The sequence below is a fragment of the Saccostrea cucullata genome, unplaced genomic scaffold, assembly GCF_032062105.1.
Source record: "Saccostrea cucullata isolate Sc308-1 unplaced genomic scaffold, CSIRO_AGI_Scuc_v1 ctg5110, whole genome shotgun sequence".
NCBI lineage: Eukaryota > Metazoa > Mollusca > Bivalvia > Ostreida > Ostreidae > Saccostrea > Saccostrea cuccullata.
Window position 1 is genome coordinate 1 of NW_026939449.1, and position 18,361 is coordinate 18,361.

Sequence of the window (18,361 nt, forward strand, 5' to 3'; positions counted from 1 at the left end):
AATTTCTATCCTGGCCACAGATATTTCAACAATGATTGAAAGCTGTGTAAATTTTAGAGGCTAATTATATAACATCAAGAATATCCCGCCTTACTGAAAGTCCATTTAGATAACAGTGAATTGTACTAGAAAAGTGACCTTGGACGGCAGGACCCCTCCTTGGAAAAACCGATCTTTGCAAAATTGGTATGAAAAGTCATTGGTATGATACTTTTAAAGTTAACAACTCCCTGAGTAAATAGAATGTTCTATGTTAAAGTGATATTTTGATATATTATACTTTCATGTAAATTACTTGAATCTGATTCGTCAAGAAACATTTGATAAAAAACACTTCTACCCGCTGAATAATGAAGCCACGCCCTCCTGCGTAGCAACAGTCAACATTGCTTGACGACGGGTGGTATTCCATAAAATAGCGACTGCGCGGAATTTATGCGCGCACAGTTCACTGTAATATGTATTTGTATAAAACATTCAGTATAAGGCTATCTAAATTTAATTACCTGGTTCTCAGGCCAATTTTCTCCAAAACAGATGCGGGAGGGCGGCATTTTATTTTTCAATTTTATTGGCAATAAAGTAGATGAGGGAGGTATTTTTTAATTTTAATTTCCGAATTTTCTTTAACATAAAGATAATTTTTTTTAATCACAGATATACTTTCCATTTCTGGTGAAAATTTCAGCCTTATCCAGCGCTTTACAGCGTGTTAACATCGTAGGTAATGTCCTCGAATGTATTTTCAAAAGAAGTAGCCAAAATCTCATTGTAAATGACTACCGGAAGTGATATTTGAATACTAAACTACAAAACAAATGAGGTCGGAATTTTTTTTTCCCGGATTGGTCTCCACAACACCAACTTTTTATTTTATCAAAAATACAATAAAATCGGCAATGTGGCTACCTCAAAACGGATGCGCGCGGGCCTGAGAACCAAGATTTCAATTTTATATGGCCTAATATAATAAATATTGCATGTAGTTGTGTATAACATTGAAAATTTTCAACTAAGAAAACTACAGTGTATTGTCAACTTTGGCTGTGCCTACGTTGAAATGGTTTTCTTGAGGTGAAAATTTTCAATGTTACACTCAACTAGATGCAATATATATATAATGGATCCAGTGAGCATTTGTTCCATGAGTTTTGACACAGATTCTCGAACCTGTAATTGTCTGAGCTGATGAATTTCATTATAAGTACTGAATATTTAATTTGTATGTATACTTTTATATTAAAAGTACCTGAGAAATGATACATGCATTATGAACATGGTCTAGTTAAAAAAAAACTCTTTCTGTTGCTCTGTGCCTAAAATAAAAACATTTAATCAGGGCATCCAAGATGGTTCAATTTGACTTGTACTGGAGTTTAGGCCATTCAATTATACTTCTCTAAAATTGTATTCTAATAATGAAATAAAAAAAAGAAGATTTTTTTCTTCTTCAGCTTTTTATCATGCTACATGACACAGCACAAAGTCCTAACTCATAAGTTTGGGGAGTAATCTTCATTCATTTGGGGGAAAATGGTTTGCTATGAGTTTTGCATGCTGGTCCTATACATTATCTGGCCTTTTGGAACTGTGTTGCTTAGTGCATATTGATGTTAAAATAGATAAATGTGTAGATGTATATAATATAAAGCTCAATATGATATCAAAAATTATTTATGTAGGAAAAGAAAGAACTGAATAATCACTGGGAAAGTTATGCTTTTTTTTACAAGTATCTTGATAAACCAAGTTTAACATCAACAACAAAAAAAACCCTGATATAATTGTCTCCCCTTTCACTGAAAGTGGGGATACTAAATTTAGGTCTGTGCATCTGTGCATGTGTCTTTCTGTCTGTCTGTAACACTTTCAAGAAGCCTTTGAGCTTTTGCATTGAAATCTTACACAGCAACTCTCAGTGGCTCAAGGGAGACCCTTATTGATTTGGTGATCAAAGGGTCAAGGTAATTATGCAATAAATTCTGTTGAAAAATTTATGTTTTTGAAAAACAAAACACAGTCATAACTTTTATGAGACAGTATTAATAATTTTTCATTCAAATAAAAAGCAACAATCTTGACATAAATCCATAAAATCTAGATTGAAACTGGTTATCTTTGTTTTTAATGATTAATGCAAGATTAAACCATGCACGAACAACCTAATTATATAATTATAACACTGTAAGCAATCGGCTTAACAAACAGAGTTGATTTTGTGAATTGTCTGATTGAAATTTTATCCTTTTCCTTATTCCTTTTTATATCACCCTCTATTATCTCAAAGGCATTCCTATTTATCATCTTATACATGTGTTCCCTTCTTTGTTACTGTCATATTGCTATTTGGGTTTAAGTCTAACCATCATTACAGTAATCATGGTAATGCATAAAATTGTGATCTAGAAAAGTACACTGGGGATCCACATTATCTTATTAGCTACTGATATCTATCGCTATACTATTCACAGGTGCTTGAAGACAGAAATATCCCCTTCCCCATCTGATATAGACCCCTGGGTCTGTTCGACATATGTTTTTCTAATTTATTATACATATTGTATATACCGTAGATGACAAATATGTAATCTTATCATCAATTTGGAAATTAGCTTTAGCAAACATATTATAACAAGACGCCCAAAAGGTTCGAAAATGGTTATGTACTACGTACAAGCATATACCCGGTAAGCAAACGATAATGACTTTCGACAAGAGAACCATTTATTTGTTACTCTGTATTTTTTCAACTTCCAGAGAATCGAACCTAGGACACCTGTCAGTCTTATGACAGGTGCACCAATACACTACCCAAAGCACTACAAATGGTAGCTAAAGGTTATTGTGCACTAGCTTTAAAACAAATTTTTCTAAATTTTCAGAATATGTGTGTATTATGGAATTTTTTTTTGGCAATGTATCAATGTCCTTTCCTACTTAAATGAAATATTCTGTTTGGTTTTTTTTTCAATAATTATTTTATGTTTCAGTGCAAGGATATACCAAATAACAGAACATTTATATTTGTGCAGTAACTGTTTTTATGTATGATATATCGTCGCCGTAATATCAAATTGTCGTAAGTCAAAAATCCCAACTTTTCAGGAGAGATAAAAAACATATTTTTTCAAAATGTCGTATGTCTTGTGTTTCCTTTCTGTCCTGGATGTTTCTTCAGTACAAAGTGTCGTATCTCCAGAAAAGCATTGAAACAAACCTTAACAATGTATTGTAAGCATACGAATCTGATATTAGAACGCTCTAAAATGTATTTTATGAATTAACATACTCATAAATTGATTGCAGTTACTAAAATTTTTCCCTTGATATCAGACTGCCAGTGACATCTTTGTCAGTGCCCAAAGACATACGACCTTTTGTCAGAAAAAAAATGCATCCAATGGACATACGCGCTTTTATCACACCTCTGTATCTCACTTTCTAATTAGCCTAGAGACTTGACGTTTTGACAGAACATGTATTCGATATTGCAGATTTCAAAATAGCAATAAAAATTTCCCTCCAAAAATCGACTTACGACATTTTGATATTACAGCGACGATATACATTGTAAAAAAAAGTTTTCCAAAATTTTTTTTCAAAATCCCGAGTCAATCCCCCAGAGGACGATATTTTAATTCAAACAATGAGAAGAGAAAAACGACTTTTAAAAATCGGAATATTGAAGCAAAGTAGTTAGGTACATGTACCTGAATACTTGAGCCGTACATGGTTCGAAAATGGTTATGTACTAGGCCTATGTACAAACATGTAAGCAAACGATAATGACTTTCGACAAGAGAACCATTTATTTGTTACTCTGTATTTCTTCAACTTACAGAGACAAAAAACGACCCGATTGTCGAAGTCTTTTAGTTATCTTGTACTCGAGACAATGAATCTTCCATGCCATCTTTGTTGTACTTTCGGTTTGACGAATCACCTAAATTTAAACTCTCCTTCGATCTTGCATCCCGGAAAATAACTGAACATCGTATATTTATGCCTTTTATTTGGAAATTAATGTACCTTTCTTTACGGTAAGTGAAGTCGACGTCAGGCATTTTTGATAGAATAAGCGTCGGGCGCGTTTGACGTAATAACGTCACAAACGAGAATAACGTCACATAACGTTATTTTACGTGGTATGGATCTTTACCTTAATTGAACACAGTTAAAATCAAAATAAAAAGTAGAGACAATTAAGTAATTCATTTATGAAAGTGTGTTTCCTCTTAGTGTAATATAATAATAGTCTATTGAACTTTTTATGACTAATATTATTTAAGGAATGTTTTTCAGTTTTGTGTGAGTTATTGGTGTGTGAATCACACAGACTTGTCACGAAGGCATATTTCATGAAACGCGATAGCGCTTCATGAAAAATATGCCTTCATGCAAGTCTGTGTGATTCACACACCAATAATTCACACTAAACTGAAAAAAACATTCCTTATATTTACATTTTACATGTTTGGAAGCAACTAAAATATGCTTAATATTTGAATTTGTCGCTGCCCTACATCCTTGCACTTTAACTAACGTCGCTGGAGCCTCATTGTGACGTCACGTTAACGCACGTTTCTCCGTGTATATTTCTACGCGTGAGTATACACGAAAATGATTTTCAAATCAATTTCACAGTAAGCTTACTAGAGAAACACAGCGAATGTAAATATTAGGATTTAACTTGAAACGTGATTGTATATATATATTTTTTTTCTGGACACGAGTAAGTTGTTATTAAGTTTTCAGGCATCTTATTAGTTGAATTATCTGTGTGCGATAAATTACTGTAATGTTTATACTTTAAATTAAATCTGTCAATCTATAATTAACAATTTGAGTGCCAGCATCAGAATGTTTATTTTCAATCAAGCACTGCTCTCTGACATTATCAGTTCTCACGATAAAGTTCCTCTCCCTAATTTCATCTGTTGTCAATCATTATCATATGCATGGGAATATGTTCAATCTGATGGTCACTTAATAAATAGTTAGTGAACTAGACAGACGTGTTCTTTTACCTCCCTCTCACAACATTACAATGGCGACGAGGATTCTGTGAATAATCTTTTGGATATATATATATACTAGTTCTACTGTGTAGTACACTTGTAGCAAAAGTTTATCCAAAATGTCGACATTACCAAACTTTCCACCATTTTCTGTGCATGAGAATGCAACGGACATACGTTGGAAGAAATGGAAGTTGAGACTGGACAATCTCATTCTTGCGATGGGAATAAAGAACGACAAAGCCAGACAAAGAGCTCTGCTACTTCACTATGCTGGAGAGGAGGTTAATGAGATTTTTGAGACATTACCTAACACAGGTGACGATTACGACACGGCGGTAGCAAGGTTGACTGAATACTTCGCCCCAAAGAAGAACACTGAATTTGAAGTGTACAAATTCAGGCAGGCCAAGCAGGAACCCGGAGAAACAATTGACACCTTCCACACCAAGCTAAGACAATTGTCGTTAACTTGTGATTTAAACAACAATGACAAAGAAGTGAAATCACAGATAATTCAAGGATGCAGCTCAACAAGACTAAGAAGACGAGCACTGAGGGACGACATAAACCTAGAAGATTTACTTAAGCTGGCAAGATCACTTGAACTATCGGATAAACAGGCAAGCGAAATCGAGAAGACCGACAAAATTTCCGAGGAAGTGCATGCAATGAGGAAACGTCGCAATGCAAATTTCTGGAAAGAAAACATGGTACTAAGGATCGAACGGACACACCCTCAAAGGAAAGATGCTTCAACTGTGGTGGACAGTTCCCCCATCTGAAAGGACCGTGTCCGGCAAAAGGTAAGACATGTAACGCATGTCACAAGATAGGCCATTTCGCATCCGTCTGTAGATCAAAGAGCAAATCAATGAATCGTAAACCCAAATCTGTGAAACAGCTAGAGACATGTAATAGCGACTCTGATTCAGAATCTTGCGAATACCTCTTTGGGTTGGATCAAATTAATTCCATTACCAGGAGACAACCGCCATGTCACGCCAACTATTGATGACATGATTCTTGATCTCAATGGATCTAAAGTATTTTCCAAACTCGACCTGAATGCTGGGTATCATCAGCTGGAATTACACCCAGATTCTCGGAACATCACAACGTTCTCAACCCATGTTGGATTACGTCGATACAAACGACTAAGCTTTGGAATTTCTTCAGCAGCAGAAGTATTCCAGAACTCGCTCAGTACAGCGCTTGAAGGTTTACAAGGTGTTCGAAACATAAGTGATGACATCATAGTGTTTGGACAAACTTGCGAGGAACATGACAGAAATCTCGAGGCAGTCTTTAAACGACTAGAAGAAAAACACCTCACATTAAACAAAGAAAAATGTGAATTCAACAAAACGCAAATTGAATTCTATGGATATGTATTCAGTTCAGAGGGAATTTCCGCAGACCCGAGAAAAGTGGATGCGATAAAGAACTCTGAAATACCGTCAAATGCAAGTGAAGTCCGAAGTTTCCTAGGCATGACAAACTATGTAGGAAGATTTATTCCGAACTATTCAACAATTACTGCGCCATTACGAGAGCTAACCAAGCAAAATGTGAAGTTTGAGTGGCAACCTAACCAACAAAAAGCATTCGACATGTTGAAACGTGAACTTACAAGTGACAAAGTTATGGCATACTTTGATCCGTCAAAAGAAACAACAATGATTGTTGATGCAAGTCCCGTAGGACTTGGTGCGTTATTAACACAAGAAGGCAAAGTCATATCGTACGGAAGTCGTGCGTTAAATGATGTGGAAACTCGATACTCACAAACTGAGCGCGAGGCACTGGCAGTTGTTTGGGGATGTGAACATTTTCATCTGTATTTGTTTGGACAAGATTTCAAAGTCATTAGCGACCACAAGCCATTGGAAGCGATTTTTAATAATCCGCACTCAAAGCCTCCTGCGAGATTAGAGAGATGGCGATTAAAACTGCAACCATATCATTTTAGGCTACAGTACCGTCCAGGGAAAACAAATGCGGCAGATTACATGTCCAGGCATCCGTCTAAGTCAACAAGGATCAACAGTCTGTCAGACATTGCCGAGGAATACGTTAATTACGTAACAGAGAATGCCGTTCCAAAAACTTTGACCTTAGCCGAATTCAGTGATGAAACCCAAAAAGACCCTTACCTTCAACAAGTAATTGAAGCAATCATTTCCGAGAAAAAGATTCCAGAATCTAAAGACCTCGATAAAACGATTGAAACTTTTAGACGAAGGCAAAATGAACTAACTTTGCACCGAGACAGAAACCACAGCGTTCTTCTCATCGAAAACAGATTGGTCATTCCTAGATCATTACAACAAACAGTGATCAAATTAGCGCATGAAGGTCATCAGGGGATAGTCCGTACTAAACAGCTACCCAGAGAAAAGGTTTGGTTTGTCAACATAGATAAGCAAGTTGAAGAATTTTGTAAAGGATGCGTTCCCTGTCAAGCATCAGTACCAGGACAAAAGTACACACCATTGAAGATGTCACCCCTACCCAACCGACCGTGGTCTGAGGTCAGCATGGATTTCTGTGGACCATTTCCGTCCGGATCCTACCTAATGGTCGTTGTCGATGACTACTCCAGATACCCTGTTGTCGAAAGTCTATCAAAATTAACAGCAAAGGCAGTGATACCGAAACTTGACAACGTTTTCGCCTTATTTGGAATTCCAGATGTAGTCAAAACCGACAATGGACCTCCGTTCAACGGATCGCTCTTCAAGGAGTTCGCAAAACATCTAGGATTTCAACATAGGAATATTACACCGTTATGGCCACAAGCAAATGGAGAAGCGGAACGATTCATGAAGACCATTGGAAAAGCGATTCGAGCTGCACATGCAGAACACAGAAGCTGGAAACAAGAGTTATACAGTTTTTTGCGCAATTATAGGGCGACGCCACATGCAACAACAAGCGCAACACCCGCGGAATTGCTACTAGGCAGAAAATTAAAAACCAGAATTCCCGAGATTATTCCATCGTCCAAAAACACGGAAATATCACGTAAAGATCAAAAAGAAAAATAAAAAATGAAGAGGTATGCAGACATTAGAAGAGGAGCACTAGAACATAAGCTGCAGCCGGGAGACAAAGTCTTGTAAAACAACAAAAACAAGACAAACTATCAACTCCATACAGTCCCGAGCCGTTCGAAGTAGTTAAACAAAAAGGCTCTATGATAACCGCTAAGAATGATAACAAAGAAGTCACCAGAAACGCATCATTATTCAAGAAAATTAAAGAAAACGAAAGGTCATCCGAGGTACCAGACGATTCGAATGATGAATTAATTACCGCACAGCCGGAGCCTAGACGGTCAACTCGCGAGCGCAGACCACCAGCGCATCTGAAAGATTACGTGTGCGCATAGTGTGTGATTTGTAATGGAGCATAATAATCCCCAAATCATAATTATATAGTGATTTTGTACATAACATTATTAATTATGCATGAATATGTTGTCTTAGAAAGTCCGAGGAAAGAGACATCACAGTTAAACGGACATTTAGAAAATTACTGACAATTCTCAAAATGAATCCCACATGAACTTTGATAAGTGTAAAAGTTAATTAGAATTATTTCGATGTACATGCTTTCAATTAAAGAAAGGGAGGGATGTAATGTTTATACTTTAAATTAAATCTGTCAATCTATAATTAACAATTTGAGTGCCAGCATCAGAATGTTTATTTTCAATCAAGCACTGCTCTCTGACATTATCAGTTCTCACGATAAAGTTCCTCTCCCTAATTTCATCTGTTGTCAATCATTATCATATGCATGGGAATATGTTCAATCTGATGGTCACTTAATAAATAGTTAGTGAACTAGACAGACGTGTTCTTTTACCTCCCTCTCACAACATTACAATTACCAATATGGAAAAAGTACAACAAATATTTCGAAAGAAAGTTGATTTAATTTTATTAAATAAGGGCAATGCGAATGTTTGAATTATTTATCATCAGAACTGTGACACACCGTGTTACACGGTGCACAGACACGCTGACTTCAAAGACGCCGACAAGGTTCGAGCTCCACGCTAAAGCGTGGACTTGCGGTCCACGGGGCCCCGTGTTTTTTGCGTTTTTTGTTTTTTTTCGTGGCCTGTACTGTACATTCGTAATCCCACGGGGTCTTCGGAAAATGATAGAATGAAAACGTTATGATAAATTTCAATATGATAGGGATGTTGTCGCATTCTATAATGTGAATCGGTAACTTTTAATCAGCACTTTTTCTTTCAAGAAGTAAAATTAAAGAGTGGTTTTTGCAATGGAACAGAGATGATTATTACATTTTCGAATATCTCTATGGACTCCTTACCAAAGGATGTATAGCCGTTGGAGTTGCAGAACAAGTAAAATCTGGAAATAGCATTAGCGTCCCTACTAATGTTATTGTGATTTAAATTCAATGCACCACGTGATTTAGGTTGACCTATTCTATAGGTAAGAATACGTTTTATCAATGGAATTGGCAGTAAGCAGGAAATTGCCAGTCTGTTTCTTTTGAAAACATTTCCTGCAAAAAAATGTGTTTCAAGAACTTTTTGAAAGAGTTTCATGATTTTCAACAGAAAAAGGGTGGCTGAAGGGGGAGGGGGGGGGTTAAAATTACAATATATCTTATCATACTTAACGGCGAAAATTATAGTTCACTAGCGATCAATACGGTGGTAAACAATATGTGTAATATCATCTTCACTGACAGACCTTTGTTTGCCTTATAGGCTATTATTATAAATGCGCACAGTGGATCTTACCACGAGCAACTGACCAATCCTTGAATGAATAGCAACTTTTACGCCAAATACATGTTTACATTTTACTTCGAAAACGTGGTTCAGGTAAATCTATTAGCATGTCAATTTAGTGAAACATGAAAAAAAATCTTATACATCTAAACAAAAGATTAGAAACAGTCCAGTCCAATACGAAAATTCGTAATTTTACGAAAAAACTTTAATAAATTTATATGACGATTTTTTGTAATGTAGTTAAATTACGAATATGCGTAATATAGCTGATGTAAGAGACTATATTACGAGTTTTCGTAATCCAAGACAAACTCAAGCATTGCAAGAAATTGAGTGGCGGGTAGCAAAGTATGGCGTTTAATACGAGATGTCACGGGCGATAACTTGTACGACGCTTATTGAGATTTGAAATTCTGTGTACTTTAATACGAATTGCACAAACAGTTGAATTATGAAACGAGGGTGTGATTTTTAGGGTAGACTTCGGAAGAAAAGTAGGGAGTTCGGGTGATATAGACCAATGCTACATGCTTGAACGAATATTGAAATTTACTGGAAAATTGGTCTTATCCGTGGGAAAATTCCTATAAAAGATTAATAAGAGAAATTGTCCACTCACCCATCGCTGGCGATTCTTTCTTCTTGAATTTCCATGCTTTTTGATAGGCGTAACTGACCAATCTGACCGCCTGCTATCAATAGCCGTGGAATCTGATATATTACTGACGTCATCCTTTGCTACCCACCACTCAATTTCTTGCAATGCTTGAATTTGTCTTGGATAACGAAAACTCGTAATATAGTTTCTTACAATCTACTATATTACGCGTATTCGTAATTTAACTACATTACGAAAAATCGTAACATAAGTTTTATATTACGAAAACTTGTAATATTACGAATTTTCTTATTGGACTGGACTGAGAAACTATGAAAGATTTATGTTGTTAAATAGAATAAAAAATATGTTAAATAAAATGTAGTTTGTGTCTAGTTCAGAACACCAGCGCTTCGAGTGTAAGGAAAACGAGCAGTGTCTCATGCATTTAAATGGACAAAACTTTGCTAACATAACTATACTCGTGATCAGGTGTTTAGGTAAGGGAATCCACCTGAAGATTGTATTCACCGATACATGGATACTATAACAATTGAACAATGGAATTAATACAGACTAAATTGGCTTTCCAGTATGACTTTGTGAAAACTAGATTTCCACCGTTTATTTAACAAATATATTATTTGTCATTGTGAGCGTGAAAATAAAAGAGTAAAAAAAAATGCTTTTCATCCATTTGCTATTAGATTTTCCTCTTTTTCAAGCGTATAATTGATGAAGTATTCGTTGTAACCCTTAATGCAATTCTCATTCAGCTGATTGTTCAGTTGAAATCATGTTGGTGTCTCATTTGTTAATCTACGCTTAAAAAATAGTCCTTGTTTCAATGCAAAAATATTTTTCCTAAGGTAATTTTTATTCATGACTACAGAAATTGTATGATAGAAAATGAATGTAATAGATATCGATTGAGGTACATATCTACAGATATTATAGGTTGATAAAAACTTAAATGCAACATGACTTTCCTGTTAACATGTCTCCAAGTGTTTATTTTATTCGTGGATTAACCTCCTGTCAGACTCCAAATTTGTGCTTACTGTAAAAAGAGCACATTTTTTTCGCCTCAAATATTATCATCCACGAACATTTAGAACAACCCTCGTAATTATAAAATATCAAAACTTTTGTCTTGGAATTTATTAATAACATCTAGGAATATCGAGTGTGTTTTTTCGTATCTAGGATAAATAGATGATATTCAATGTTCTGAGTTGAATATTGAATTTATTTCATGAGTGGGACAGGACTTTTTTTTTATATTTAGATATAAAAAAAAATCCTGTCTCACGAGTGTATACATGAGTACATTTAAACGGGATGTTTATTCAGGTGACACTTATTCTGCAAGGTGATAATTGATTGATAATTAATCTTATGGTGCCTATACCTGAACTCTTGATCTCTCGAAGTTTTTCCTCGGTCCCGCGGACTTCGAGGTTTCGAGTTACCTGTTTTCTTTTGCATTTCTAATGCAAAATGATATCTTGCTTGACTTTTCTTTTCATTCACAGTCACACATTGCCATGGTCTATGACCAAATGATGCAGAGAGAAAATTTATTTTGACTTGCTTAGATGGTCGAGCGGTCGTGCACGCTGTTCTCTTACCTCTATGAGAACTCAACCTCGGGGTGGGTTTTCTTGTTAAAAAAGTGAATTTCTGTTATTTATACATGTACATATATATAGAATTATATCCCCAAACTAAAATTATACAATGAACATATAAGGTATATACATATATATTACATTGGAGGAAGTTAAGAAAGTAATAGCTTAGTTGTGATAATAGACTACAGAAACATACAAAAAGTGAGTCTCATCTTTACAGTGGCAAGGAAATATTCTAGACATAGTAATTCAAAAGAACTATCTAATCTGTTAAAGAATAATTGTCAAAAATGTTCCTTGTTCTCTTCTTAACTTTTCCTCTTTATTATTTCAATCAAGTTTCATCTTCCGTATTTTTCATCTGATATCCAATTCGGATGAAATATGCAAAATCTTACCTAAAAATGATTTCAAATTTCCTCTTCATTTATTGTTGAGAAAAAAGATGATCATAAAACACACATGATTGTTTAATATATTATAATTCATGAAATATTTATTCCTACTTTGAAAACATTAAAGTGCATGGCGGTTACTCTCTATCACTAGGATACATGGCCAACAAAAAAGATAAACGTAATGACTTCAATTTTTACTTTCTCAACTTTCCTGACTGATGTAACCTTAATACATCTCCGTGCACTTTTCAAGATTGCATCTTTTTCCCACAATTCCAGGCTACATTTGCCTAATAATTATATTAAACATTCTAAAATCAAAGTACCAAAAAAAATAAACCTGAGATAAATTATATTTATTTTTCCCCTTAAAAATATCATCTTTTATATAGTGAAACAATGTATATAAATTTGTATACTACATATACAGACAGGGGTTATTTGATTTGTGAAAATTTTAATTGTTTTTTTTAATCAACCGACATACAAGTGAGATTTCCACCTTTGAAATTTTTTTTCCAATTGGTAGGAACCACATGTCGAAGTTATATATAGATTCAATTTTGTTGTTTAGTTATCAATTGATTAAATGATTTCTGAGATATTTATTTCATTGAATGTAAAATAAGATATAAAACGACATGTGTACATCCCCGTTACAGTACCAGTATCAAGGTAAATGTGTTTATAACAGCGTTCAACATGTTCAAAGCGTTTTCTTCACCTGCATACATGCATACCCAAATGGCTTTTTGCTGTCAAGAATGCATAACATGGTGTTTTTCTACATTGCAATCAATGCACTCAAAAGTGATTATATTTGCAGTAAAATTTTATTTTTTCTGGGATTTTTATCATGTGCAGTAAAACTTGCTTTGCATGAACAAAGATATAGCAAAGTAATATTGGATCCCCAACTATATAAATTTAACCAACTCCTTTTACGGATATGACGAATTACTAGTACTATATAGCAATGTGATTTCACAGGTGTTGGTGACTTCGTTTTAATGGAGTTTTACTATATTTGTTCGGTTTATGATGTATTTAAAACCTATGCTTGTGTACATGTCGGCAGCCGGACTGGAAAATCAATTAACAAAGTGTAACAAATGGACAGGGTTTTATAGACAATGAAGCGCATTGAAGTGGTAAAATTTTCTGTTTGTATGAAACGTTCTTAGTCATGTTTTGAACGTCAATTACAACATAATGACACGCCCATATTTTTAGAAAGGAGAAAGAAACATTCGTCGTAATGTTTTAGGACACCCGATTCCTCATGACAAGCAATATGAGTTACATTGAAATGGAGCTTTAAAAAATTAGAAGATATAGTTAGAGACTCCCCGCTTCTTTGAAACACAAAATGCAACGAATATGTACATATTTTTTTACTTATCATGTCTATTGAAGTTACCAAAACACATGGTTCGGTCGAACACGTGTTTACTCGGTGTTTATTTTTTATTTTATAGATCTCTGAGTCAACCTTTTTAAACAATGGTTTAAGCATTGAAAGGCCGACATTAGTTCTTAATCATTTTATATGAATTTTTTGTATTTTTTCAAAGAAAACGAATAAAATTAATAGCATTCAAATTAGATGCTTTCTTGTAAAATTTTTGCTGTAAATGAATGCATCACATTAATACCTAATAATTTTTTTTATTTTCATGAATATTTTTTTTATAAAAAAAATTCAAAAGTCTAACCAGAATTTCTTTACATATTCTATTAGGTATTCATATGATGCATTCATTTCCAGCAGCATTTTTACAAGAAAGCATCTTATTTGGATGTAAATATTTTTTTCATTTTCTTTGAAAAAATACAAAAAAATTATATAAAATAATTAAGATCTAAAAAAGGTCTTTCAATGCTGAAACCATTGTTTAAAAAGTAAGACTCAAAGACCTATAAAATAAAAAAAGATGGTGTGGCATTTCACCTTGAATAAGAATTTCTAGCTATTTTACATTTGAATGCATTGACAATTCTTTCGTAACATTATTCCTAACATAGCAGAAGTATTGCTTACTTATGCCTGCTACCACTTATTGAACAAAGGCCGCTAACAAAATTCCTCCAGGCATCTATTCTGAGCAATACTTTCTACCTCCTTCCATTTCTTCACCATTCCTTTGACGTCTGCCTCCAAAATCTCTCCGCCAGGTGTTCTTTGGCCTCCCTCTCCTACATTTTCTTTGGGAGTTCAAAGATAGGGCTTGGCTTAGAATATGCCCTACACACCTCCGTATTTTCTGCATAATGTATGCTCCTATAGGTGATTAGGTTTTGTTTTTTTTTTTTGCAAAAAAATGGTGTTGCTTATCAGCAAAGGTAACATTTATTTTTCCATATGTATTCGTCATGGACCTTGATTATAATGAAAAAGACTTCACACAGTTGACATTTGTAAAGCAAACTACAATAATTGCGTTCACAGTGTTATTCTACTAAGCCATATCAGTGAGATAATCTGGAGAGGGACGTTAAACAGTATACAATCAATCAATCAATCTACTAAGCCAACTGTGAAATTGTATTGAATACCATTTTTGTGTATACTCAGGCGTAACAATATACACGGAAAAACGTGCGTTAGCGTGAGGTCATAATAAGACTTCATCAACGTCAGTAAAAGTATAACGATATTGGACAGCGAGAAATTCAAATATTAAGTAAATTTGTATAATTAACGAATACGAACGTTCAATATTGAATGCCCTGTTGTAAACAAAACATTGTCTGGCCATATTTTCAGTGTTTAATCAAAGAAAGTAAGTGGAATCTTGGAAAGATGTGTTTATTTTTACACAAATATTAAGTTATTTATTTCATTTAAAAAGTGTACGTTTTAGACCCATTTTAACCAAAAATAAGCAAGTCATAACGCTTGGTAGAGTCATTGGAAGGATGCAATATTAAACACTTACAGGACACGCGTTAATTGGAATACTAAAACAATCATTATATAATTCGAGTTTTTTTTTTAGTTGAACTAATTAAAGTTATATAGAGCAAAGCTCGTTGCAAAGCAACGAGTAGATCTTCCGTCCTGTTTGACCGGAAGTAGCTTTCATTTTTAACAAAAGATGAGAAATAACGCCCAAAAATGCTTTGAATTCTTTAAAGCTATGTTAAGTTTTGCAAAAATAAGCCATTTTTTTGCTACTTCCGCTTTGACCAGAAGTGACGACGACGCACATAAAATTTCAAAAAGTCACTTCCGATTTTGAGTTATTTCCCTTTTAATGAAAATTTATAGGCTTTCATTTCCAGACGAAGACTCAGAGACGGCTTAAGCTCGAGCAGAAATTCTACTGATTTTCGATAATAGAATGATAAGTTGTGCACATCAGGTTTTTTTTTTATTTCTGTATTCAAAATGGCGCTATATAGGGGTCAAAAATTAGAACGCTTAAAAGAGCCAAAAATTACTCATATTTTGCTTCTTATCTTCTAAATTAAAAATATTTTGTTAAAATATACAGAATTTAATTTGTGCAGAATTAGAAGATCTATCAAACAATATGTTTGAAAAAGGGCTGACCCCTAAATTAAGGAATATAGAGCTCGAGGGGCCAAGAGTTTTCTCCAGATATCTTGAAAAGTATTGAGCATTTGTTATACATCAAAAGAGTACCCCGTGGGGATCCGGGTTAGAATAGGTCATCAGTACCCTCTTGCGTGTCGTAAAAGGCGACTAAATGGGGCGATCCTTCGGATGTTGTGGAACGATAAGGATCCTTCCCTGCTCAATGGCCCTGAGTGCCGAGCATAGGCCTTAATTTGCAGCCCTACACTGGCAATGGTGAAGTCTCCATATAGGTGAAATATTCTGGAGAGGGGCGTTAAATGGTATACAATCAATCAACAATCAATATTCTTATCACCGACCTTATATCATATTAATACCTATGTTTTCTTTTCAAATGATAGTTGACAGCTAAAGCTTCTCCAATTTAATGTAAACCATTAGAGTTTTGAAATTTGAAGTTTCATGTACATTATGGTAGTTTTGAAATTTCTTATTACTTGTAGATTAATTATACACATGTATGTTCTTATGTGGGATTGTTATTTCAGGGTTGGAGTGGGGTTGGACTGCTCCACAAGTAAACAGTTACAATTTACATTTTTTTTTTTTTACAATTTCATGTTTACTTGTCTGATTGTAACAAAACACTGCTTTACATGTAAATATAAGTATTTTCACATGGATTTTATTATCTTTAATACAGTTTCTTATTACTTGTAGATGAATTATATACATGTATGTTCTTATGTGGGAGTGTTATTTCAGGGTTGGGGGGGGGGGGGGGATTGTACTGCTCCACAAGTAAACAGTTACAATTTACAATTTTTTTTTTTTACAATTTCATGTTTACATGTCTGATTGTAACAAAACACTGCTTTACATGTAAATATAATTATTTTCACATGGATTTTAATATCTATTATACATGTATATGTATATTTAGTGAATTAGACCATTATTTCAATGACTGTAAAAAGAAAACTAGAAAAGATATTGTTAAAAAAATAAAAATTTTAAAACCCTCAAAGCATTAATTCTTCCATTCTCCTTTTTTGGTGACAGGATGAATCTTCTGGCACTTTATGACAATGGCTTTTTATAATTCTATCCAACTCTATCAGCTCTTCTGAGCCAAAGGGTCAAAGAGCTAATGCTATGGCCATTTGCGCGATGTGCGTTAACTTTTTAGAATATGGGCCATAGCTCATGACATTACATACAAGGATCAGGATATGTTATAGGTTAATAATTGTTCAAGGCATGACCCTGGGGCGAAGGGTGTGATCTCAGGGTCATTTCAAAGTTGACCTAAATTTACAAATAATTTACAAATTAAAAAAAAAAAACGTTTATATTTTGCTTACTATTAGGACTAGGAGCTTATCAGGACTTCACATCATGTTAACTCAAAAGTAGGGCATGGCGACCTACTTTTAAAATTTTGTAAGCATTTGTTTTCAAATTGATTTGAAGGCATATTTCAGGCACTTTAAGGCCTATAATGATCAAACTTTGTCAGTTGATGCATCTTGGGTCCTTAAACAACGTCAGCGTAAAAGTAGGTCACCGTGACCTTTTTTTTAAACTTTATGACTAATTCTTTTTAAAACATTTAATCCAATTATTTCAGTCACTGAGAGGTTTAGAATTTTAAACAAATCTGGTAAATAAATGCATCTTGGGACCTTAAAACATATTTCTGAAAAAGTAGGTCACTGTGACCTATTTTTTGAATTTTTCAGGCATTTGTTTTCATATTGTTTAAAAGGCATATTTCGATTACCTTCAGACCTAGGATCATCAAACTTGGTCAGCAGATGCATCTTGTGACTTTGAAAAATGACAACCAAAATATAGGTCACGATGACCTAGTTTCAACATTTTATGGCTATATTTTAATATCTACGGTACTTATGGGCTTTGAATCATCAAACTTTGTAAGTTGATGCATCTAGTGTTTTCGGAGAATGATTTCCAAAAATTAGGTCACTGTGACCTACTTTTGACACTTTATGGCTATATTTTATTATCTTAGGTATTTATTAGCTTAGAATCATCAAACTTTGTGAGTTGATACGTCTTGGGTTTTCGGAGAGGGACGACCAAAAAGAAGGTCTCAGTGACCTACATTTGACATTTCATTTTACTTTATTCAAGTATCTACGGTAGTTATTTGCTTTGGATCATCAGACTTGGTAAGTTGATGCATCTTGGGTTATAGGAGAAAGATGTCCAAAAAGTAAGTCACTGTAACCTACTTTTGACATTTTATGGCTTTATTGAAGTATCTTAGGTATTTATTGGCTTAGAATAATCAAACTTTGTGAGTTGATGCGTCTTAAGTTTTGAAGAGTGACAACCAAAAAATAGGTTACGGTGACCTACT

The 18,361-nt window shown here is 34.3% G+C and overlaps 1 protein-coding gene across 1 annotated transcript; it reads left to right on the forward strand.

Annotated features, from left to right (window-relative positions):
* Positions 1–6,037: 6,037 nt before the first annotated feature.
* On the forward strand, positions 6,038–8,068 carry LOC134253049 (uncharacterized protein K02A2.6-like). Its single transcript, XM_062735569.1, has one exon. The coding sequence runs from the start codon at positions 6,038–6,040 to the stop codon at positions 8,066–8,068; it is 2,031 nt and encodes a 676-aa protein (XP_062591553.1).
* Positions 8,069–18,361: the final 10,293 nt, after the last annotated feature.